At 46.7% G+C, this 26409-nt stretch overlaps 1 protein-coding gene across 2 annotated transcripts; it reads right to left on the bottom strand.

Moving 5' to 3' along the window:
- Positions 1 to 1013: 1013 nt before the first annotated feature.
- On the bottom strand, positions 1014 to 26409 carry LLGL1 (LLGL scribble cell polarity complex component 1). Of its 2 annotated transcripts, none has more exons than XM_073648473.1 (23): positions 26193 to 26409; positions 19113 to 19210; positions 12813 to 12894; positions 12395 to 12510; positions 11197 to 11355; positions 10888 to 11050; positions 10658 to 10793; positions 9885 to 9939; positions 9565 to 9719; positions 9041 to 9258; positions 8849 to 8916; positions 8163 to 8316; positions 7060 to 7164; positions 6657 to 6949; positions 6106 to 6259; positions 5877 to 6030; positions 5333 to 5616; positions 4981 to 5245; positions 4772 to 4886; positions 4594 to 4682; positions 4380 to 4503; positions 2472 to 2548; positions 1014 to 2099 (listed from the first exon to the last, which is right to left on the bottom strand). In XM_073648473.1, exons 1-22 carry the CDS (start codon positions 26271 to 26273, stop codon positions 2473 to 2475), a joined length of 3144 nt encoding a protein of 1047 aa, XP_073504574.1. In that variant the 5' UTR covers positions 26274 to 26409; the 3' UTR covers positions 1014 to 2099; position 2472. The 2 variants fall into 2 exon arrangements, with proteins under 2 accessions (XP_073504574.1, XP_073504573.1); XM_073648472.1 differs by having other exon boundaries at positions 12380 to 12510.

Below are 26409 nucleotides of genomic sequence, written 5' to 3' on the forward strand. Positions count from 1 at the left end.
TGAGGAATGTGCGGATCCGGGAGATATTTTTGAGTTGTAGTCGGCAGGATGAGGAAAGGGCTTGGATATGTGGTGTGAAGGAGAGACCAGAGTCCAGGGTTACCCCAAGGCAGCGAGCTTGCGGGACTGGGGAGGGTGAACAGCCATCGACTCTGATAGGTTGGGTGGGGGTTGAGCAAGATTATGGAAAGATGATGAATTCCGTTTTATCCATAGGGGTAACATTTCTCCTTGTGGAGAGTAACGCACCAGCTCTGGCATGCCAAAGTAAGGAGGATTATTCGCTGTGCAATGCTCCTCTGGGAAATTTAATAAGCAAATTACCTCTTCAGAGAGAAAGAGGACTTGAATTCTATAGCACCACCTATTGGAAGCAGCAATCCTGCAAGTCACAATCAAATGTTAAAGGGTTTATTGTGACTTGTATAATATAATTCTACGTGCAGTGAGTTCCCCCTAGTGGCGGCTGTATACAAATCAGCATCTACATGTAGAGACCTCCCCCTAGTGGCAGCTGTATATAAATCAGCATCTACATGTAGAGACCTCCCCCTAGTGGCGGCTGTATATAAATCAGCATCTACATGCAGTGAGTTCCCCCTAGTGGCGGCTGTATATAAATCAGCATCTACATGCAGTGAGTTCCCCCTAGTGGCGGCTGTATATAAATCAGCATCTACATGGAGCGAGCTCCCCTAGTGGCGGCTGTATATAAATCAGCATCTACATGTAGAGACCTGTAGAGTGCAGTGAGCTCCCCCTAGTGGTGGGTGTGTAGCCAAAAATTCTATCAATCAAGGTTTAAAGGAAAGCAGAGGATTTTGAGCAGGGTGTGAGAGTTGAACCTCCAATCCCTAAAAAGACATTACAGAGAGATGGTGGACAATTTATTGCCCCACAGCATGTTCACCGTGGTCCTACTATTTCTCTGTACACCCCCCACAATAGCAGATACACGACCGGGATTTTCCGGCTCCCATTTACAGACGTTACATGCTTCATTTCATTTCACAAAGAGACTAACAATATTCTTTATTTTAATAAAAAAACATTTTATATCTAAACAAAAAAGCTAAACAACAAAAAAAAATTGCAATAAAATAAGATCACATCCTAAACAGAAAAATAAAATCCATGTAAATTGGATAATTCTTCAAAAGAATCTTGTCAGAGACAATAAATGTTAACAAAACACCCCCCTTCTACTCGCGGCGAGATAACCTGCAGCTCCACGCTGCCGTCGTCCAGTGCCACGCTGGGACTAGTAGTTCCTTCCAGAGCCACGCGTTACCAGCGCTTACACCCCCCAATCTCGCGATCTGCCCCTCGTTACAAATCCTAGTAGCTTCACAGAAAAGCGGTACCAAAAATCAGCCTCGGAAATGGAAGGCAAGAAGGCGTACAAAAATAGATCTAATGGTCGCAAAACAAAAAGTTGATTAACCCCTCGAATGCAGCAGGGGTCCGTAACTCACAGTCGTGTACAAACAAGCGGTCCGCGGCCCGGTGTTCACATTCACATTTGCCGCCAAGCAGGGATGACCGGGTAATAGCAGGCGCCATGTCCATGCCTCGATATCGAGCGAGCGGGGTTATTGCTGGGGACGTTTTTAAACAATTTTACACAATTTTTTTAAATTTTATTTGTGCAAGATGCAGACTGCGATATAGAGCAGCAAATCCGTATAAAAAGAAAGCAACCGCGGGCGAATCACATGACCAGCGGCCTCACTGGCGTCCATGATGGTAATTATCAGCAATGCATGTAAAAAAAATAAAAATAAAAAATTAATGGATTCCAGGCTACTGCAATACTGAAATGTCACAGTCTTTAGTGGTCTGTGGCTCAAGAGACAAGTGTGGGGGAGGGGGGATCCATCCCACAAAATTCTGGAATCATGGAGAATATCGGACGTATGGAATGAGGCACAAGGCGGTGATCATCCACCGATGCAAAAGGCAACTTGATGGAGCCGGGTATTGGGGGCTCACCAGTGCAGGAGGCGGCGGCGCTGGTGTCATCAGGATGAGGCTTTTTAGAAGAGAGGTCCAATGGAGAAGCAGCCGTGAAGACGGATGTAAACCAGGTCAGACCGACCCTGGAAAAGAAAGATGGAGGATGAAACTGGCATAAATGCAAATCCTGTTCTTACCCTGCAGGCAATAGCATGAAGAGCAATTCCACACAACTAAAAGGTGGCAATTCTGATAATCTACTTCTGTTATGGAATTGCCATTCATGCAATAACTCCTGGATCCAAAAATATTAGACAATAGCAAATAAATTCACACGACCCGGTCCAGTGGCCACATTAGTATTCTATGGCCCCAAACGCTGCATCCTACCAGGCCTGACACACAAGATGTCGCGCTCATCAAGAGGAGCAGGGACGCCGGCGGGGGAGGAGGCTTGCAAGGCTCCTGCACAAACTATAAGTGCCACGTGGGCACCGAGAACTGCTGGCACCGACCTCACTTGATCAGGATCTCGGGGGACCGCGTCTCGTCTGTCGAATTCTTCATATTTTTCTCTGACTCTTCATTGGATCTAATGAGAAACGTTGCAGCATTAGTAGTATACGGGGGGGATCCTGCGCTTGTAACGAGTAAGGAGCCCCCGAGCGAAACAGGCCAATAACGAGCGACGTGAGGGAGTCAGACTCTTAGAGCCAGAAATGCACCCTATAGGAGTAGCACAGCGCCGCTCTTGTCCATGTGGCGGTGTCTGGTTCTGCAGATCACCTATGAAGACTGTGTATTGGGGATATACAGTGCCTACAAGTAGTATTCAACCCCCTGCAGATTTAGCTAGTTTGATAAGATGCAAATAAGTTCGAGCCTTCAAACTGCAAACGAGAGTAGGATTTATGAACAGAAGGATAAATCTTACAAACCAAAAAGTTATGTTGCTCAGTTGAATTTTATTAAATTTTAAACATAAAAGTGTGGGTCAATTATTATACAACCCCTATGTTTAATATTTCGTGGAATAACCATTGTTTGCAATTACAGCTAATAATCGTCTTTTATAAGACCTGATCAGGCCGGCACAGGTCTGTGGAGTTATCTTGGCCCACTCCTCCATGCAGATCTTCTCAAAGTTATCTAGGTTCTTTGGGTGTCTCATGTGGACTTTATTCTTGAGCTCCTTCCACAAGTTTTCAATTGGGTTAAGGTCAGGAGACTGACTAGGCCACTCCAACACCTTGACTTTTTCCCTCTTGAACCAGGCCTTGGTTTTCTTGGCTGTGTGCTTTGGGTTGTTGTCTTGTTGGAAGATGAAATTACGACCCATCTTAAGATCCTTGATGGAGGAGCAGAGGTTCTTGGCCAAAATCTCCAGGTAGGCCGTGCTATCCATCTTCCCATGGATGCGGACCAGATGGCCAGGCCCCTTGGCAGAGAAACAGCCCCACAGCATGATGCTGCCACCACCATGCTTGACTGTAGGGATGGTATTCTTGGGGTCGTATGCAGTGCCATCCAGTCTCCAAACGTCACGTGTGTGGTTGGCACCAAAGATCTCGATCTTGGTCTCATCAGACCATAGAACCTTGAACCAGTCTGTCTCAGAGTCCTCCAAGTGATCATGAGCAAACTGTAGACGAGCCTTGACATGACGCTTTGAAAGTAAAAGGTACCTTACGGGCTCGTCTGGAACGGAGACCATTGCGGTGGAGTACGTTACTTATGGTATTGACTGAAACCAATGTCCCCACTGCCATGAGATCTTCCCGGAGCTCCTTCCTTGTTGTCCTTGGGTTAGCCTTGACTCTTCGGACAAGCCTGGCCTCGGCACGGGAGGACACTTTCAAAGGCTGTCCTGGCCGTGGAAGGCTAACAGTAGTTCCATAAGCCTTCCACTTACGGATGATGCTCCCAACAGTGGAGACAGGTAGGCCCAACTCCTTGGAAAGGGTTTTGTACCCCTTGCCAGCCTTGTGACCCTCCACGATCTTGTCTCTGATGGCCTTGGAATGCTCCTTTGTCTTTCCCATGTTGACCATGTCTGAGTGCTGTTCACAAGTTTGGGGAGGGTCTTAAATAGTCAGAAAAGGCTGGCAAAAGAGATCTTTAATCCACACATGTGAAGCTCATTATTCTTGGTGCCTGAACTACTTCTTAATACTTTAGGGGGACCAAACAGAATTCTTGTGGTTTGAGGGGTTGAATAATAAATGACACTCTGAATTAACTTTTAACGTTTTAAAAAAAAAAAAAAAAAAAAAAAAAAAAATTTGCTGCAGTGCATTTCCCACTTCCAGGCTGATCTACAGTACAAATGTCACAATGCCAAGTTAATTCCGCATGTGTGAACCAGCTAAATCTGCAGGGGGTTGAATACTACTTGTAGGCACTGTAGTTACTGTGGCGCTCACCCCAGCAGGTCTCTCACATCCTCCACTGTAATGTCACCGGTTGTGTCCAAAGTGGTGTCTGTGCTGTTTAAGGGAGAGTCCAGAGGAGAGGGCGATAACGTGGTGCTGTGCTCACATGAATTTGCTATAAAAAGTAAAAAAAAAAAATAAATAAAGATAATAAATATATTGAGCAAAATTGCAGGAATCAAGACAGGCAGGGGGTCACACTCACCTTCAGATAGGAGCGGGGTGCTGTCAGACTCGCGGGGGATGTGCGTGCCGTTGGCTTGGGTGTTTTTAGGGGATAAGATTTCCTTATTACTGAAAGCAGAAGAAGTCTATGAGCTTTCCAATAATAATGACTTTGTGTCCCCTCAAATACGACAAATGGGACCCCCCCAGCTCTTTACCTGATATACAAAGGATCATGGGGACGATCAAACTCCACCAAGCACAGCGGCTCCGTGATATTCTTGGCACTGAGAGAAAAACGCTCAAATTCGGAGGGGGAGATCAGATAAAATCCTAAGAGGGGGAATAAAAAAATAGAAATCCATAACGGAAAATTCTGACGATCCCTCCGCTTCCCCTGGATCAGAAAACCTCGGCAATGTCTGACCTTGACCGTACTTGGTGAACACACAGGACGCAATCCCGCTGATGTCCTCCTTGCGGATGCAGTCGTAGCGCACTTGTGGCCGCAGACCAGGGACACTGAAGACGTGGATGTCACCCAGGTTGGTCAGACACGTCAGGCAGTTCTCGGAGTAATCCTCAGACGCAGAGCTGGTGAAGCTGGACAGAGCCACCTTACGTACCCGGCAGCCTTCATGTGCCGTCAGCTTGAATTTAGTTTTGGCACTGACTTTGGGCAAAGTAAAGACCTGAAAAAAATGAAAGGCAGAAATTAGGCTCAATGCCAGGCGGCTGCTGCGAAAAGCCGGCGTCTTCTCCAAGTGATCTAGACAGACCTTAAACTGTTCTTCGGAAGCGATGAGCACGGAGTGCGTCCCCTGCATGTCAGGAGCTTTTGCCAAGTCACGCGACACCTCAAAAGGCTCCGGGAGAGGGTTTCCTCGCCCGTCCAGAACTGCGATGGAAACAACTGGCGCTCGATGCATGAGCTGAATCTCTTTCCCAAGTACAGCTTCTGCAGAGCGGTCCGAGAACTTCTCCCGAGAAGGGACCTCCAGCGCGTAAGCAAATACTGAGCCAGAGTTCGTGCCTGCCCACATTGTGGGGCCGTGGTGGACGGCTAATGTAGGGGGAAGATGGAAAAGTCACCAAACTGTACATAGGAGCAGTATTATAGTAGCTATATTCTTGTACATAGGGAGCAGTATTATAGTAGTTGTATTCTTGTACATAGGGAGCAGTATTATAGCAGTTGTATTCTTGTACATAGGGAGCAGTATTATAGCAGTTGTATTCTTGTACATAGGGAGCAGTATTATAGTAGTTGCATTCTTGTATATAGGGGCAGTATTATATTAGTCAGATGAGAATGATGCTCACCGTCCCGCAAAAAGGTGTCAGCAAAATACAAGCAGCGCACCACGCCAGAAAGGGAGTCATCTGCAGATCGCGGCTCGATCCTTCTCTGCACGGGCGCTATGTCTAGGTCATGGGGACCTGGCTGCTCTGCTAAGTGTGCATTGGCCTCTTGGAGCTGGAAAGCAAGCAGAATAAGTTAGTGGGGGTCTTGGGTGGTCACATGCTCCAGATGCTGTTATCAGTCACTTACCCTGCTGTTGGGGCTGGCGGGGTTCAGCCTCTTCTTCCCAGACACCCTGCTCTTCCTTATTCTTCGGAATGACTGTCGGAGAGACTTCTTCAGAGACTTGACCCGGGACAGGGGACCCTCCATGGCCAGGGAGTCATTGGGGTGTAACGTGCACCTGTAGAGGTAGCATTCAATATTAGCGGCTCCTGCAACTGTTTTATTACCCAGACGCCCCCCCCCCGTCCTCATCTCCACGGATTGGCACAGTCAAAACAAGCGTCCCTGGCAGGATGCATTACACCGCAACGCTGAGAGCGGTTTGTTAGCGTTCGCAAGTTTAACAAGCTTCAACCATAAACCACTTAACGTATCAAAATATGAGACGTCTCTGCGTTCCCAGGACCAACACTGGCAGAGACAGCATGGTGTATTATTAATGAGGAGAAGGGGAGGGGTGGCAGCCGCAGCGTAAGAGGGCAAAATGGCCATATAGACGATGCATCACTCATCAGCTTGTAAGTAAACCGGGTGGCACCTTAAATAATGAAAACGATCGGTCGTTCAATGGTTACCTGGCCAGGACAGGACTCCTCCGGTGATAGTCGAAGACCCCGAATCCATGGCTGGTGCCGAACGCCACAAGATTCCATTCTGAATGTAAGGAGACAGCGGTGACGGCCGCAGGCGGCATACACTGCAACAGCAAGGAGGTCTGGAAGCCGGGCGGGAAAAACAAGGAGCCGTTTCTAGGGGTCAACCTATCGTGCCCCTTCCACGTGAAGCCCTCTCGGTCTTGTAGGAGGTCGACGGTGGCCACGCTGACCAGGTGATCGGATTTATCATCGTTCAGATCCATGACGAGAACCTAGAAGAGAAGGAACCGCTAAAAAGTCACCCTCCATCTGCCTCTAGGTCAGATCCCGGCCCTATAAGATGGCTCTGATGTCCCCTCGCGCTCAGTGATGGCTGCAGTACCTGTCCTGCGGTCCCCGCCACCACCAGCTTGCTGCTGTACTTGCAGAGGGCGATCTTCTGGATGCCGAGCCGAGGGTCATCACTGTATGGGTCAAAGCAGCCGACCTGGAAAAATGCAACGTACAGTAAAGTGATATGCATGTAATGGCCCTGTATATACTATATGCTGCAATTGCATTTCCCGCCTGCAGAGGGCGCTGTCGCTACAGGTGGTGGATTATCAGGACACGTGGGAGGGAATAGTCTTTGCAAATCCCTCACTGCTCCTATGACGGCAGCTTGGAATCAGCTTTGGGTGTGAATGCAGCAGGAAAAAATAAAAAACAAAATCAGTACAAGGAAGAAATTACGCAGTGGTTATGTCAAAGTTGGACTAAGAAGGATCGAGAGCCTCATTTTTCTCAGGGGATAGTTTATGTACAGCACCCCCCGCTGTCGTCCTGATGCAGATGCATCAAGAAGAAGAAGTCTGCGGCGCGCACAAATCCAAAACATTACAGAGTCCTCCTCCGAGAGCAGAGCAGTAAATCACAGATGTGAGCAGAACACATGGCCGGGACAGAGCGGAGATCTGCGCACCAGATGCTCCGCACACACCCGAGCCAAGAGCAAACACAACCCAGGGTCCGGCTGCACCGCCGGCAGCCATGAATGGAACACGTAAACAGCGGCGGTGGCTTCGTTCTGTGCAATAGTAATGTGAATTCATTGCAAAACCACAAGTCTCAGCATTCGCCGACAGCCCATGATACAAGATGTGGTACGTTTTGCAACCTCCGGCTGTCAGGGCATGCTAGGGGTTGCAGTCCTTACACCATGTGGGTATGCTGGGAGTTGTAGTTTTGCATTTGTGGGGTCTACAATGGCAAAAAAAATACCAAATCGTGTCACATGGCGACGCAGCCGGTGCCAACATGGACGATCATCTGATGCGATGTCCCAGGGTGAAGACCGGCGTCACATCGCACAGTTTCCGATGAGCCAAATCAAAAGGAGACAACCAATAAGGCTGCGTTCCTTGGACTACAGCGGTGACTTCTGATTTACTGATATGTGGGACATTATAAAAAAGGTTTTGGGTTGAAATCCCTTTAAGTATGCACCTTGCGGAACGGCGGCCAGTCTTCATCTCCGCTCTGGTTCAAGCTCTCGTTGTGGTCGCAGTCTGTCTGGAAGATCCCGGCGGTGGAAAGCCTATAGAGCGGCCGCAGAGCGACACCGGAAGCGTCCCAGAAGCGCACGGTGCCATCTTCATGTCTGGAAGACGAGGGAAAGTAATATAAAAAGCAAGAAGTTGGAGGTGACGCCATGTAAGGTGCAAATAAGGGGGTCCCTATAAGCAGACAAGGAGCCGGGAGTACAATTCGGCGGCGCTCACTTCTCCCCCGCACATCTGCACTTGTGCTGACCCGACTCTACACTCCCAGCTCCCGAGGGTTTTACTCCAGTCCCAGGATCTGACTTTCCAATGTTCCCATCCAGTTTCTGGCTCAGCTGCAACATAATAAAGGCGAGGCCCCTGCGAGCCCACACACAAGCCAGCGTTCCTCCCCTGCAGCTCCAGATAACACAGGAAGGCCCCCATCCAGGACGCCAGATTACGAGACCTAACCCAGGATTCCAGCTGCAGCAGTGCACAGAGAGACATCCTAAGGGAGCGCATGTGGGAAGTCATACAGCTGCCGAAACGGGATTTCTTTTATTTATATCCCTTTAAGAACGCAACTTAAAACCAAATTACGTCATATTTGGTGCAACGCAATAATCTCCAACCCCATCTTCTCCTCACCCTGTAAGCAGCAGGCCCCTCTGAGAAGGCTCCTCAGCCAAGCTCTTCCCACCGTCTATGGGCCAGCTCTGAAACAGAAAGTGACATTTATAAAAATTTGAGGAACGACTTCATCCAAAAATATGGAGCAGGAAAGGCCAACGCATCCTCCTTCCAAGATGGAGGACGGCATGGAGAAGTCGGCACACTCACCACAGATGAGAAGTGCGGGTTCTGCTGCTCGCCGGCGAGAATAATCCGCTCCCAAAGTTTCAGCGTCACATTGGAAATGTGATAAGAGCAGGTGATGGCCGAAGAGTGGAGCGGGGCAAGATAAGGGGCAGGGATCGTGGGCCAACCGGGGGTCTGAAGGTCAATTGCAACCAACTCTTCCTCCACCAGGACCACCAGGGCTGAGGGGTTGTCGTGACCTAGAGACAAGTGGAATAAAGCAATAAATGGGAGCGGATTGCATGCTCCTTTTCCTTACGCCGAGCTGGGGATTTTGATACGTCAGCAATTTTGTCCCTTCTACAAAATGTTTGAGCAGAGTTTCCTCCATGAATGTATGGTCTATAGAAAACCTATCGCAATGAATGGAGCGAATGGGTGAATGTTCGGCAACCTGCTGCTCGCACCCACCGGGCATTTATGGCATATCCTATGGATATTCGAGTGTAGGGGACAATGGATGTGCCATAAACGTCTCCCGTCAGACACCCCCATAGGTATCGTACCGTCCTCACTCTTCACTGGCGAGACGGTGAAGAAGTCGATAACACGAGAGGTGAAGTCCAAGGTCACCAGGTTCTTTCCTTGCATTATGGTGACGCAGTGGCGGTCTCCATAGCTGGCGCGAGGCATGCCGCCGCTGAACGTGATGAAGTGATTCCTGCAGCCAAGAAAAGGGAAGGAAGGAAATTACTTCCTGTAACATTAAGACATGGGATATTAAAGATGTAAACAGCTGCGGCCCCCACATCACAGGGAGGAAATAGCAGCGGGGGGGGGGGGGCAATAGAGACCCCCCCATATCTCAGGTCCTACAGACACCTACCCGCAACTGCTGGACTGCCACTGGATCTTATTAATTGCTTTGCAAGGAAACGGACCTAGAACAACGCAAAGAACATGGCGTGAGAACGCTTCATCATTTCACCGCTACTGCTGACAGCGTATTTGTCCGCCATTTTTTTTTTTTCTATGACTTCTTTGCGAGAATGTAGTCTAGTTGGCAAAGTGCGTCCATATGGGCATTTGGAATGGACCAGAACTGGATAAACTGGTTTTGAATTTGTCCTAATGGTGGGGAGGGTGAGTGTCACGACGTACTGTGACATGGCCGTTGCGATTTTAACTTTCTATAGATAAAACATGGCATGGATAGCATCATCCATAGGACCGATATTAAGTTGGTGGGTTTAGAATGGCCTTATGGTGATGTGGGTGAATGCGTTATGTTCGTCCCTTCGCTACAACACTGAAAATATATCTCCCGTAAATATCGGATCGATGCAAACTCCAATATTCATCACTGACCACCAGCTCCAGCGTATCTGAAACAAGCCCTTTGTACAGAGGAGGCCCTTGCCTTGGAAGTGTACTTCTCCGCCTCTGAATAAAGAATCTCAGACTTGGTGGCAGGTTCTTAGAGCAAATCTCTGCTGTAATTACCTTGTTATTGCAGGATGTCCCTACTTCAATGGAAATTGAAGCGTCGGCTGTCGCCCTCACTTCCCAAGTTAGTATTAATCCCATATATTCAGTGTGAGGGTGATCTGGATTTTTACTATGGGGGGTGGGGGTGGACACATTTCGAGGTGAACCCACCGTACGGTATTGTGGAAGTGACTGGCTGGGATGTGGTGGAGGAATTGCTGCTTGCGGCCCACACCATGTATCCCCCGTCACTGTGAGAGGTGATGAAGGACGAACCGTTGCTTTCGCAGTACAGACTCTCCAGTTGCTGGCGGGATAAAAGAAAAGTGTAAAAAATTTAAGGAATTCTCCATCAACAGGCAGAGGAGGAGAATTACAGCAGGTCAGATTCTTCTAGTCACCTGGTTCCCCAAGAAGTGATGTTCCCCCTTACGGGCCTCTCGGTCCCACACGGTCACCAGTCCCCGGCTGTACCCGATGAGCATCTTGCTCGGCTGCTGTGGATGTTGCTGCAAAGACTCGACCGGACCCAGGGTCTTCCCGCATCTGTATTCTTCTGGAAGGCTGTAAAGTATGATATATACAGGTCAGACACGCAGCATTACATGTAAGTGGGGCTCCAACCTGCGGCTGCGGAGGAAGTCTACAATAAATCCCGCAGGGACTACAAGGCCCAGCACGATGGCCTCCCAGGGCACGGACGCCCTCACCTCTGCAATATCTCGTCTTGGAGCAAGGTCTGATCTTCCAGGAGTTTGAAGGTCGGGATCTGGATGAAGTAGACGCCGCCACCTTCCGTCCCCAGGGCGGCGACGTCACAGGAGGCCGCCACCAGGATCACCGTCACGCGGGTAATGCTGGGAGGGGAACTGAACACAGACACGGACCATCACCATCTGCTCACCAGGAATGCATCCAATCAGAGGGCACGGCCAGGATTGGAAAAACATGGCCGCTTTAATTCAGAAACAGTGCCACATACATCCACAGGTTGCATCTGGTACTGCGGCTCTGCTTCACTGCGGACAACCATGATTGTTTTCCAACTCTGGGCAACCCCATTACACTATTTAAAAAATCCCCCCCCACCCCCACGTAGTCACCGGCAGCCATAACTAAGCGATAAATCACACCAGGCATAGGAGGCGGCAAATCCTTCACCTTAGAAGAAGGAGACCGTCCATGATCAGAAAAAAAAAAAAAAAAACAACAACACGCACACGGCTGCCTTGTTGCAGAAACAGCACCACACCTGGTTGTGTTGAGTATTGCAGCACAACTCCTATGAAAATGAATGGGGCTGGAGTGCAATACCATACACAACCTGCAGAGAGAAGTGGTGCTGAGTTTTGAAGAAAACAGCGGAGGTTTTTTTTTTTTCCCTAATCCTAGACATCCCCTTTAAAACAGGAAAGAAAAAGTCCTGAACAAGGGACACCACAAAGCCTCCACCAAAGTGAACGCCGTCCTCCTCACGCTTGTGTGCTGTCACCAGCACTATACGCTACACACGTTAGGGGGCCAGATCCACCTGTCCGGGGGCGAGTCTGACCTCAAAAGGGTCATGACTTCTAGGATTGATCCACAGTTCACATCCAGAGCTGCTTCCAAAATCTGCAGTGCATTGTGGGAAAATACTACCCCATAAATCAAGTAATTCTTGTCATCCCAGTAATGTAATATATATATAATATTATAAAATAACAATAATAGGGTCAGCCCTGTGATATTTTTGGACACCCAGTCCCCAATCATAATATTGTACATTGATGGGCTGCAGCGAGTCTCTCGCCCCCTGTAGTAAAACTACAACTCCCATCATGCTCTGGTACACGGGTGCAGACCATTCTATCTAACAGACAAGAGTGAGAAAGAAGGAAGGGGTGTGAGTACTTAGCGCAGTCGAACCCTGGTCGGCTTGGGAGGAGGAAGCTGCGGGTTTCTTCAAGGTAGGAGCAGCCATCTTTCTGCTGCAGCTCCCACAGGTGGATGGTGTTATCATCCAGCAAGGAGAGGAGCCGACCCTGGGGAGGAAAAGAAAAAGGACAGGTTTTTACCAACGGAGCCAATAACTGAATGGATGCATTTCTGCAAACAACCAGTAGTTGGAGCTATAGAAACACATTATTGCAATACAGAATATGGTGCATGACTCCATTGCTAGGAAATATGCCCTATAGAAGTATTAATAGGGGATATCCGATGCCTCTTACTTCAGCATCAGTTGCTGCCGATGTGGCATCGATGGACTGCAGATATATTTTAATTGGAGGGAAGGGGGAATTAAAAAAAAAAAAAAAAAAAAAAAAAAAAATAGAAAGTCTACCTGTCCGGGTAAGAAGTGCATCTGGGTCACGGTGGCGGTTTCCTTGTGCAGTCCGGTAAACTCCACGCCGGGCGCGCCATATCTAGAGAACACCAGGGGTCAAGGAGATGAACTCGTCTACGGTCAGAGCACGGCGGAGGGGGGCGCTGGAGAATATTTATAGCAGCGGAAGAGATAATCTGCAAAGGATCCAAGGAGCAGCGGGTGATGGGCGCTGGATAGATCTATTCAGAACATGTCAAACTAGGTTGAAGACACACTTCACCTTTAATACCGTCCTTTTAAATAGGAATATTGATCTCTATCCACAGTTGTAAGGCCTTGACTTTCACTAAACACGTTCATCAACGTTATACTAAATCCCCAGCTGTACAATACTGTAATAAAAGGGCAACAAACAAGTCTTCTCCAACTGCAGAGGACCCGACGCTTTCCTGCCCAGAACCTGCGACATCCAGAAGCGCAACTCACACCAATGATTAAACCTCATAAATCAGCGATGGGGACAGCAGTGTGAACACAGAGCGGGGATACGCAGTAAATCAGGCGGACAAACCCATTCATAGTCCAGCGACTGATGGACCCCTGCCAGCGCCAAGACCCACTGCAGAGAGAGAGGCCGGGCGAGGGGTGCCAGAGGGGCAGAGACGCCAACACCACAGACAACAGCACGAAAACAAAAACTATTTATCTACAGATCACCCAAAAAGCCCTCAAGCTCAATGCTGCCCCCAAGCAAATAATGTACAAGGATATATCAGCTATAATACTGCCCCCTATGTACAAGCATATAACTACTATAATACTGCCCCCTATGTACAAGCATACAACTACTATAATACTGCCTCCTATGTACAAGAATATAACTACTATAATACTGCCCCCTATGTACAAGAATATAACTACTATAATACTGCCCCTATGTACAAGAATATAACTACTATAAAATACTGCCCCCTATGTACAAGAATATAACTACAATAATACTGCCCCCTATGTACAAGAATATCAAGAATATAACTACTATAATACTGTCCCCTATGCACAAGAAAAAACTACTATATTACTGCCCCCTATGTACAAGCATATAACTACAATAATACTGCCCCTATGTACAAGCATATACAGTTATATGAAAAAGTTTGGGCACCCCTATTAATCTTAAATTAATGTTTCATAAAAATTGGTATTTTTGCAACAGCTATTTCAGTTTGATATATGTAATAACTGTTGGACACAGTAATGTTTCTGCCTTGAAATGAGGTTTATTGTACTAACAGAAAATGTGCACTCTGCATTCAAACAAAATTTGACAGGTGCATAAGTATGGGCACCCTTATCATTTTCTGGTTTTAAATACTCCTACCTACTTTTTACTGACTTACTAAAGCACTTTTTTTGGTTTTGTAACGTCATTGAGCTTTGAACTTCATAGCCAGGTGTATGCAATCATGAGAAAAGCTACTTAAAGTGGCCACTTGCAAGTTGTTCTATTATTTGAATCTCCTCTGAAGAGTGGCATCATGGGCTCCTCAAAACAACTGTCAAATGATCTGAAAACAAAGATTATTCAACATAGTTGTTCAGGGGAAGGATACAAAAAGCTGTCTCAGAGATTTAACCTGTCAGTTTCCACTGTGAGGAACATAGTAAGGAAATGGAAGAACACAGGGACAGTTCTTGTTAAGGCCAGAAGTGGCAGGCCAAGAAAAACATCAGAAAGGCAGAGAAGAAGAATGGTGAGATCAGTCAAGGACAATCCTCAGACCACCTCCAGAGAGCTGCAGCATCAACTTGCTGCAGATGGTGTCACTGTGCATCGGTCAACTATACAACGCACTTTGCACAAGGAGAAGCTGTATGGGAGAGTGATGCGAAAGAAGCCGATTCTGCAAGCACGCCACAAACCGAGTCGGCTGAGGTATGCAAAAGCACATTTGGAGAAGCCAATTTTTGGAAGAAGGTCCTGTGGACTGATGAAACCAAGATTGAGTTGTTTGGTCATACAAAAAGGCGTTATGCATGGCGGCAAAAAAAACACAGCATTCCAAGAAAAACACTTGCTACCCACAGTAAAATTTGGTGGAGGTTCCATCATGCTTTGGGGCTGTGTGGCCAATGCTGGCACCGGGAATCTTGTTAACGTTGACGGACGCATGGATTCCACTCAGTATCAGCAGATTCTTGACAATAATGTTCAAGAATCAGTGATAAAGTTGAGGTTACGCAGGGGATGGATCTTTCAGCAAGACAATGATCCAAAACACCGCTCCAAATCTACTCAGGCATTCATGCAGAGGAACAATTACAATGTTCTGGAATGGCCATCCCAGTCCCCAGACCTGAATATCACTGAACATCTGTGGGATAATTTGAAGAGGGCTGTCCATGCTCCTATGTACAAGAATATAACTACTATAATACTGCTCCTATGTACAAGAATATAACTACTATAATACTGCCCCTATGTACAAGAATATAACTACTATAATACTGCTCCTATGTACAAGAATATAACTACTATAATACTGCCAATATGTACAAGAATATAACTACTATAATACTGCCCACTTAGAAGTTATTAATGAGCAGTTGCAGCGTCGTCTCCCACACGTCCCTGTTGGTCTCCTGCCTGGGAACAGATGTGTTTGGGAGACAATACGCAGTAGATTTCTGTGCCGCTTGTTACCATGATTACAGAACTTTAACGTAAAGGAAAGAGCAGATGACAGGTCTGGTCCCGCTGACTCAGCATGTGACTGAGTGGCGCAGAACAAGCCGTTACAGGCGCGTCTCCTGGGAGTTTAAGATTTTACATTTAGTACATAAAATCCACTTTTCAAGGTACTTTTGGCAATTGCATCATATACAGTTACATATATACATACAGACACCTTCAATCTATTGGCTAACAGTACAAAGATATTTTTCCTCTTTCCAATGCAAAATCCTAAGGCTGACAATTTGTATGCCCCCACCAGGAAGACCATTGCAAAGGTTCTAACCAAGTTCCAATCCAGATGCCAGTTGGGGGCGATAGTGACCATTATACGGGACTGACGAGGCTGGAGCCATCATGGGCTGACAGAGACCCTCACCCCGACCGTCAGGCCCAGCTGCAGACGCACAATTGTCCTTTTGTGCTGGAGAATAAGCGTCTGTGTGCAGGACGGGTAATGGAAGGGTGACCTCGATATTCCCATCTCACTGACAGCTGTGCAAGCGCTGCCCCTCATTAATGGGACGACACTCATCTCCGATGTGGGAGCTGCAAGGTAACACTAGAATAAATGAAATGTGGAGACACCATGCCAGAGCCCGGGAGAGGGATTGGGATTTTATCAATAACCATGGCTCAAACCAATGAGGAGGATTCATGCAAAAAACCTGACAAAAAGCTGGACGACAGCACTAACATCTGCAGCAGCTGTCACTTAAGCTGCCCATCAGATATTTGTTGATTGACCACTCCAATTTCATAGGCCTGAGCAGTACATGTTTTATATTAAAATGGGGGGGGGGGGATTTAGAAATTAATATTTATATATAAAATTACTTTTTTTTTTTTTTTAGACTTCGTCGTACACATCTGAAAGCCCCTTATTGCTTTGGATGGAAGGAGTATGCTAACACAACCCGTTGCTTATGTTTATGGCCGGCCTAAGGCTATGTGCCCACGATACAGAAATGCTGCAGATTTTTTCCGCATCTCCCCGGCAGGAAAAACGCATGCGAATTTTACATGCGTTTTTTTCCTACCAGGTAGAAGCGTTTGTCAAGCATTTTTGCATGCATTTCTGAATGCGGGTTAACAAGCGCTTTTAGCATCACTTGGAAAAGTGCTTGACAACTTGGTCACACTATATAAATCCATGCAACCGGCATGGATTTATATAGTGTGACCAAGTAATAGTTAAAAAAATAAAAATAAAAAAAATTGTAAAAAATAAAAGATTATACTTACCTTCCAATGGCCCCTGGTCTTTTCTCTGGTGCGTCCAGTCTGTTGTATGGGTCGCGGTGGTGTGAAAGGACCTGCGGTGATGTCATTAAGTCATGTGACAGGTCACAGACCTGACAGAGGAGAAAACACTGGGGGCCATCGGAAGGCAAGTATAATCTTTATTTTTTATTTTAAATTCTATTTTTATTTTATTTTATTTTTTTTAACAGCTTCTATGGTACCCGGATCTGAAGGAGAGTCTCCTCTTCTGCAGACCCGGGTACCATCCGCACATAGAGACGCATAATATCCATATGTGCAAATGTGCCGACACGGATAATATGTTTCAATGCAAGTCAATGTCCGCAAAATTAATGGACATGCTGCGTATTTTTCCGCAATGATAATCCGCAGTGGAAATTTCCGCAGCATGTGCACAGCACATGCGGATTATCATTGGGGACCATGGGGCACGTATTACCAAGAGTTTTCGCTGTGGAAATTCCGTGGCAAAAATGCATATAGTGGGCACGCAGCCTAAGAGGCAAGAAAGAAATGAACATGAATGATTCACATAGATCAACAGTTATAGCTGCAAATTACATTGGAAAAAAGTTCGCAAAAAAGTTTTGAAAAACTTTTTTCTGTATAGAATTTTCCATTAAAACTGGCCCAGTCTTTGATCCTGTGTGAAGATTTCTACAGGGCTCAGTGTTGCCCCCTTCTGGGCGATGGATATGACACGGTCTTCACATAGTAGGGGGCAGGGGCAGAGTGAAGTGACTACTGCATGAGTCCATCTTCATTATGTGAAGGATGACAGAATAACCGACAGCCCCAAGCATGAAACAAATGTCTGTCAGACACAGCGCCCGTTACAGTGGGCAAAACTCTAATTGTGCCCCTTCTTTTCAGGTCACATCACTGCCATCAAGCATGCTCTGGGAAGGAGAGGGGGCCACGTCCTATCCCTTCTACACGGGCAGAGAAAACCTATTCATAGGGGGATGTTGCTGGGTGACGCTCATCTCCCCGTGCCCTCATCTGAGCGGTCACCCAGAACGATGCCAGGGGCACAATACAGGCAAAACCACTGAAAGGACAGGAGAGAACTCACAGTAAATAAAGGCTCCAGCATGGCTGTGTACCTAGTATTTTAGGAAAGCTGGGTGATGACCCCTCGTCTGGAGTGTATATTTCCCAGAAGTGGACAGGACTCCAGAACCCGTGTCTATTGCTGACAAGCGCAGTGCATGCACCAATAATGCAAGATGCATGTACAGTGATGTAGCAGAGCTGAACCGGCTCCTTTTCAGCACATGCGGCTAGGCAATGCAACCTGTGGGCTTTTTTTTTTTTTGCTTATATATCATTTAGGACAGTTAGGCTGTGTTCACACGATGCGTATTTCATGCGTTTCCGCGGCGTTTTTGCAGTTGCGTAAACGCATGAAAAACGCATGGTAGAAGGGCAGCAATGTTCCCCAATGGAAATCCGCATGTGCTGTGCCCATGATGCGGATTTTTCCGCAGCGTTAACGCTGCGGTCAAAAATCCGCAGCATGTCAATTAATTTTGCGGAAACGCGGCGATTTCGCCGCCATTGACTTGCATTAGAACGCGCCAATTCCGCAAGACAGCATTTGTACTTGCGTAATTGGTGCGTTCTAATGTGCGGATGGTACCCGGGTGTGGAGGAGAGGAGAGTCTCATCCACACCCAGGTACCATTGAAAAAGCTGTAAAAAGAAGAATAAAATAAAAAATAAATGTATTCTTACCATCTGTCGGCCCGCGCTGCGCTCCCGCTTGGTTCCCGGCACTTGCAGTGAGTTGTAGGACCTGCGGTGACGTCAGAGTCATGTGACGGGTCACGTGACGCTGACGTCGGCAGGTCTTTCAATTCAAAGTTGCCGGCAGCCGGGAGAACGGAGTGAGCAGGACAGCGCGGGCCATCGGAGGTAAGTATATACACTCTCTCGGGTCACACTATATAAGTCCATGCTATTTGCATGGATTTATACAGTGTGACCTAGTTATCAAGCACTTTCCAGGTGATGCTAACATCGCCTGGAAAGCGCTTGTCAATCTGCATGCGGAAACGCATGTGAATCTGCATGTGGATCCGCATGTATTCTGCAGGAAAAACGCATGCACAATCTGCATGCGTTTTTTCTGCCAGGGAGATGCAGAAATGATGCAGAAATTTTCTGCTTCATTTCTGCATCGTGTGCACATACCCTAAAGATTATTCTGTGTCTTATGGAGAGGTCCAGACTTCCCCACCTGTATGACCCCTCTTCTCGACCCCATGGGCCCTTGAAACGTCACATGACCAATAATTGTAATAAAAGGATACATTTTAAGAGCTCCGGATTTTGCACCAATCGCCATAATCCGCAGCACAGGGTCGAAGGCGAGAGAGCTCGGCTGGTTTGGGAATCCATGTTCTACAGTCTGGAAGGAGAAAAGCGGCAGGTCAGAACTGTACCATAAAAAAAATATATAATATATTTATTTATTTATTTATTTATTTATTACACACACTCTATCATTCATCAATCGCCACCGCACAAAAAAAGCTAGAGTCACCCCGGCCTCTAAGAGTGGAGTGACGCAAGGCAAGTATCTTCCGCTTATTGACCAAGAAAACTGACCTGGCAGGCTTAGAGGGGTTATTTCCCATATTCAGAAAGTATATGGATGGACAGAGCTTGTAAATACAAGCAATTCGGCAATTTACTGCTCATTAAAATTTTCAGCCATTTTCGAGATAGTAACACTTAGTCTGTTTACATCTCGTTGCCTTGGAAACCGACCACCGCTGCTAGACAGTAGAACATGTCCAGTGCATTTAGCATGCAAGTGTTGTTCTGAAGCATGCCGTTACTTCCTAATCCTGGCCACCTTCAGCAAAGCTCTTACACGCTAGACAGCAGCGGTAGTCGGTCTCCAGGGCAACGCGATATGCTTTAAACATTGTTATATCTCAAGAACGACTGCAAATTTTAAGAAACAGTAAATTGCAAAAGTGCTTATTTCCACAAGCTCTAGCCAACAAATACCAATTCATAAAGATGGGAAAAAAAAAAACTTTAAAAAAATAAATAAAATAGATACACTGAAAACTATCCAGAACCTTCTTGGCATCTACCGAAAAATAAATAAAAGTGCATAACCCCCACCCCCATTTAAGTGTAAACAAAGGCCCTGGGGGCCCTCTCATCACCTCCTCACCCCTAGCCCGCTAATTGGCACCTCACCATCTACAAGACAATCGCCCCATTACACCTGGACATAAGAAAGCCTCATTAAAATCCAATACTTCTTGACCTTCCAAGAGCTGGGCCCATTCCAACAAAACAAGGAGCGCAGCCAACAACATGAGGCGATGCCGAAAAATAAATAAAAGCAAGAGCAACATCCCCCATCCTCCCTAAACCCCACCGGTGAGGGAGGTGCTCCTTTAAGAAGCAGGTTGAACGACGAAGTGACTCTTCTCCCCCTGGGTGAGATCACAAAACAGCTGCATCCGCTATGGATAAATTATCTCTGCCACAATCTGATTTTAATTATGTGTGAGTGAGATGTCCCCCCTCCTTCCCAAGATATGAGCCTTGTAGACGAGAACATGGGGGCGTCTCTACATCCCCCGTGGCACAGCTGATTCAGGATTTTTCAGTCTTTGGAGGACCCAATAACAAACATGTTGCCAATTTCAATGAGAATAGTGTAATGCCTCCTCTCCCCTGTGGGGGCAGTGCAGGCAAACTGAACGCTTGCAGCCAGATCACCAGGTTATAGAAGGTCAATCTGATATTTTTAATGGCCCCTAAGATTTTTGGCAAAACATGGGGTACACATGTAAGGCACCAATTCAGCAACGGTGTGAGTTTACCAAAATAAGAGCCATTTTATAGTGGCATCTGCTCCCTAACTTTCCTTTATCTCTATACTACGGTGAAGGAAGACTCATCTTGGTGCACCAGTGCCTATTACACCACAACTATGTAATGTAAAGGCCTCAATTATTAAAACAGGCCTCGTTACCCACATCACCGCGATTGGTGACTGTGTACCCTCTTGGATAACACTGGGCTTTGTTACACATAGCAACCAATCACAGGGCACTATTCATTTTATTTTATGCTCTGGAAAGATGAAAGCTTCGCTGTGATTGGTTGCTACAAGTAACAAGGCCTGCTATCTTCTCCATCTTAGTTCTGATTGGGGCCTTCTCCATGTTCCCAGAAACAGTGATAAAAGGAAATAATATTCCCTCTACAATGTCCCAGTCCATTTATTGTTTAGGGTGGAGAGCCTCCAGGGTATTTTAATTTTAAAGAAGCCAATGACCCTTTAAGGGGAAATCCAGAATAAGGAACCATAGCTGCTTTCACTCAAAAATGGTACCGCACCATAATCCTGGCTTCCTCTTCTGGTCGGAGGAGGTCAGGTGATCATTGCAACCATAAATGGGGGCAAGCATAAGCGATTTCCTGTGTCTATTCCATTTCTCAATCCATCCTGAATATAATGTCAGAACTGCAGTATAGACTGACACTGGTACAGGCATGAGACAGCCCATCCCAAAAAAACAAACAAACAGATTTTTATATTGAGGATCCCTTTAAGTCGCCTTTATAGGAGGATCAGAAATGGCTCCATAGGACAGGCAGATCGTAGGCGGCCCCCCCGCAGCTGGCCGGGTCAACGCCGTTCCCAAAGGGGCCAGGAATTTCTAAAGAATTTCTTAGGCTTGGTCGAGGAAGTTTAAACTAAAAACAGTGGCGTCCATACAATACAGACTGCGGATACCGCGGGGAGGGGGGGGGCGCAAGGATGTACGGTATATAAGACATATGGTAAGTATATAGGATATGCGGAACTTTCCATAAAAAGCGCTGTAGCCCCCCCTCCATCAGATATACAGATCTGCGAGGAGATGGAGGGGGAGAGGAGAAGTTTAGGGACGACCATTGTTCCCATACAGCATCTAATCCAGGACAGGAGAAAAATGGGGCTTTTGTCCTCTATACAAAGTGCACAATACCCCAAAGAGGAGGGGTGACGGTGGGGGTAATCATTACTCCAGCTCTGGCCATAGAAAGGAGGGCCAGATCAGAAAGACTGGACCACAATGCCACCCCGGGAAGAGGGGCCTCTGCTCAATGACCGGAGGTAGCCTTTACCAGGATTAACTGCTTACATGCCGATAGAGGACTGCAATGCAGAGGAGCTACGAATTAGGAAAGTAGCAGTAAAGAAAGCGTTAAAGAAAAAAAAAAAGAGGAAAGCACTGATTACAAATATACAAGGAAGGATGAGCACCAAAATCTCTGCACAAAGCTTCATAAACATCATTAACCCTCAACTGGTGAGGTGGAGTTTGCCACACCCCAGGGAATTTTTGTTTGGCTGCCATTCATTGTAAAATGAAGGTATGAGGATACATGTCTCACTAGCTTCCATCCATTTGTGGGTGTCAAAAATTTGTTATACTCGTGTGTAATCGATCGCCAATAAGAAAACAATTAAAACAAACAGGATCCATTTCCTGTAAAAATAAGAGATTTCTAAACACTGGGGTATAGGAAAGCCCACATCACCAGTTGAGGGTTAAAAACCCCAAAACCTGGAGCAGAGACTGCAAAGCCGACCTCGTACCCTGCAGAGAGCGCTGCACCACACGATGCATACCACCAACATCTGCACAACATGCACGGAGGCTGATATGGGAGTACCCTGCCGATGATCTCTGTACCCGTGTTTATTCCAGGTTTAAATGGATGGGTCACAATCAGATCAGAAGCCCCAAGATCTGCCAGCGAAGAGGTCATATATAATGCAGAGCGGAGCGCGAAACCTTTAATAATTCACAAGTTCTCGCATAATGCACAGAACAGCAAAGCAGACAGAACAGAAGCAGACATCAGGGCAGAATTATATATTCTTGTACATAGAGGGCAGTATTATAGTAGTTATATTCTTGTATATAGGGGCAGTATTATAGTAGTTATATTCTTGTACATAGGGGGCAGTATTATAGTAGTTATATTCTTGTACATAGGGGGCAGTATTATAGTGGTAATATTTTCATACGTGTGACTTGGGGATTATTATATGGTAGGAGATTATTACTATTGTGACTGTATATCTCCTGTAAGACGTGTGGGGAGGAGGATCGCTTTACGAGTTCATAGTATGGGCCTTCGTCCTCCCAGCTGTCTGACAGGATCCATTACAACACACTGGAGTCTACTCTTGGCTGAGTCAGGGAAGTGGCACTCAGCTGAGTGTGTAGGAGGGATCCAGCTGCTGCACCCAGGACTATAGGAAGGAGCAAAAAGGGAAAGAGGGTTTTATAATAAGGGGTGAAACAATGCAATGGAGTCCACAGACGAGGCTTTGCCAAGGCTCGGGGTCCATGGTCAGTCCCTGCGGACCACCTTTGGCAATGCACAAGTTTATCATAATATCAGTGAAGTATTTCTGCGCTGCTGCTATCTGACATGATTTGCAGTTTAATGGACTTCTTAAAGTTAATGCCTTGCAGCTGTGCAGTCACAGGATGAACAGGGGAGACGTCCACATGGAGCCCACCTTCCTCTCCATCTGCCCTGACTCAATCACACTCGAGATCAGCGACCTCCGGGCGGTTATCAAACTACAACTCTCAGCAGATAGCGGCCATTACAGCATCTGCAGGGAATGAATCACTGCAGAAGTCATATCTGGAACCAGGGAAAGCTGGGTGATGAATGTAGCCACGGGAATTACCCAGACATTATGATACATTATAAAGTCCAAAACAAGCCTGATCTTTCCATCAGGAATCAGGGAAAGTGGGGTAAAACAATAATAAGCTGTCGTAGCAGCGAACTTCAGCCTCACCCAGAAATAGGTGGAGTCGTCCCCGATTTACTGGGGGAATATTCTCTAGTCTGTCCATCCGAACACTACATGTCCCAGATCCAGCAAATGAGGCGGACAGACAGTGTCAGCTCTCATTAGGAACACAATGGGATGATACAGGACTAAATCCCCAGCAAAACCGGATGCCATACGGTGCCAGGGGGTTAAGAGCGGAGCTGACCACCACCGAGACAATGCCAGGAAAGCCACAGAAAGCCAGTACATACACAACATTGAGAAAAAGAATCTATGTATATACATTGCTGATCCCGAGTAACATCCTGTATTATACTCCAGAGCTGCACTCACTATTCTGCTGGTGCAGTCACTGTGTACATACATTACATTACTGATCCTGAGTTACATCCTGTATTATACTCCAGAGCTGCACTCACTATTCTGCTGGTGCAGTCACTGTGTACATACATTACTGATCCTGAGTTACATCCTGTATCATACCGCAGAGCTGCACTCACTATTCTGCTGTTTATTCTTGAAAATGGTCAGCCTCTCTACTATCCTCTGACCTGAGTTCTTATAAAGAACAGGGACACTTGGCTGAGATACTAAAATGTGGAAGAAATCAAGCAGTTGAGGGTGGGGTTGTCTTACATCAGGCTTGTTGACAGTTTCCAGTAACAAGCAGAATTGCTAATACAGCTCTGCAAACCATAACTCAGAATCAGCGTAAATCATCTACAAGATAGTGTTCAAAATCAGGCACACACTTCATAGAAATAGTACAGACTTATGTTGCTGGTACTTAACAAATCATTGGGGTACGGGGTCCCAGAGCCGTAATCACCCACTTCTGCAGGCAGTATTAGCAAGTTTTGGTAGGAGTTATACAATCTTAGAGGCATAGTTTGTTTTTTTAAAAAGAAGTCGGCTTACGGTCAGTGAATGGAAACTACATACATACATACATACATACATATACATATGATTCCGAATGAAAGAGAGCAGCATCAAGACTGGTCCATCGCATTCACCCATCAGCGCAGAAGTTCTGTCCTCCATCACATTCATAATATATTGAATTTAAATGGTGATCAACCTACCGACTTCATAGGAAGGGGGTTCTGTACTTCGGACAAGCCCAAAGCTGCATGCTATACTGGGGCACCAGCAGGACCTATTTGACACCCAGCTAGATACAAGCTCTGTCAACCTTGGTTTACAGGTGTCAAACGTTCAGCTCGACAGCTCCACTAAATAGTTTTGTGGGCTTCTCACAACAGAGGAGCCCATTCCCCCTCACCACTTCCTTAACTTTATTGCTTTTTATATTCTCAAGACTATTTGTGGCTGCGCCACTACGTTCTACCATTACACCTGTTCACCAGTAGGGAGGCCTGTCCTGACCCGGAGCTGACACAGACCGCAAGTCCACAGAGGAGTGAGGAGTAAGAGCTCGCAAAGGACTCTGCGACTCCTGGGTTATATCAAAAATTACACTCCAGAGCTGCACTCACTATTCTGCTGGTGCAATCACTGTGTACATACATTACATTACTGATCCTGAGTTACATCCTGTATTATACTCCAGAGCTGCACTCACTATTCTGCTGGTGCAGTCACTGTGTACATACATTACATATCCTGTACTGATCCCGAGTTACATCCTGTATTATACTCCAGAGCTGCACTCACTATTCTGCTGGTGCAGTCACTGTGTACATACATTACATTACTGATCCTGAGTTACATCCTGTATTATACTCCAGAGCTGCACTCACTATTCTGCTGGTGCAGTCACTGCGTACATACATTACATTACTGATCCTGAGTTACATCCTGTATTATACTCCAGAGCTGCACTCACTATTCTGCTGGTGCAGTCACTGCGTACATACATTACATTACTGATCCTGAGTTACATCCTGCATTATACTCCAGAGCTGCACTCGCTATTCTGCTGGTGCAGTTACTGTGTACATACATTACATTACTGATCCGGAGTTACATCCTGTATTATACTCCAGAGCTGCACTCACTATTCTGCTGGTGCAGTCACTGTGTACATACATTACATTACTGATCCGGAGTTACATCCTGTATTATACTCCAGAGCTGCACTCACTATTCTGCTGGTGCAGTCACTGTGTACATACATTACATTACTGATCCGGAGTTACATCCTGTATTATACTCCAGAGCTGCACTCACTATTCTGCTGGTGCAGTCACTGTGTACATACATTACATTACTGATCCTGAGTTACATCCTGTATTATACTCCAGAGCTGCACTCACTATTCTGCTGGTGCAGTCACTGTGTACATACATTACATTACTGATCCGGAGTTACATCCTGTATTATACTCCAGAGCTGGACTCACTGTTTTGCTGGGCATCTATGGACAATACTGCGGAGACAATTCACAGCTCCGCACAATAATAGGTGCACAGTGCAGCCCCCTGACCCTCTGCACTATATCGGGGCTCAGCAGATACATGCAGCTCAGCACCAGACCCCTGTGCAGCCCCCGGGGGCCCCATCACCGTCCCTCCCGGCCCCGCACCTTATTGAAAGCAAACAGCTCCTGCTTGATCTTCTCTCTCTGGGGGTCGTGCCCCTGCCGCCTGAAGCGAAACTTCATCATCTTGTCCGGCTCCCGGAGCGCACACCGCCGCCGTCACTCTCCGCAGCCAGGGTTCACTCACACAAGCGGCCGGGCAACTTGATCCAGCCCGGGTTCTGATTGACGTACGACTCAGCCAATCACAGACGCTGGATTC

Source organism: Phyllobates terribilis, unplaced genomic scaffold, assembly GCF_046119375.1.
Source record: "Phyllobates terribilis strain yellow unplaced genomic scaffold, ASM4611937v1 Scaffold_9__5_contigs__length_417890890, whole genome shotgun sequence".
Taxonomy (NCBI): domain Eukaryota; kingdom Metazoa; phylum Chordata; class Amphibia; order Anura; family Dendrobatidae; genus Phyllobates; species Phyllobates terribilis.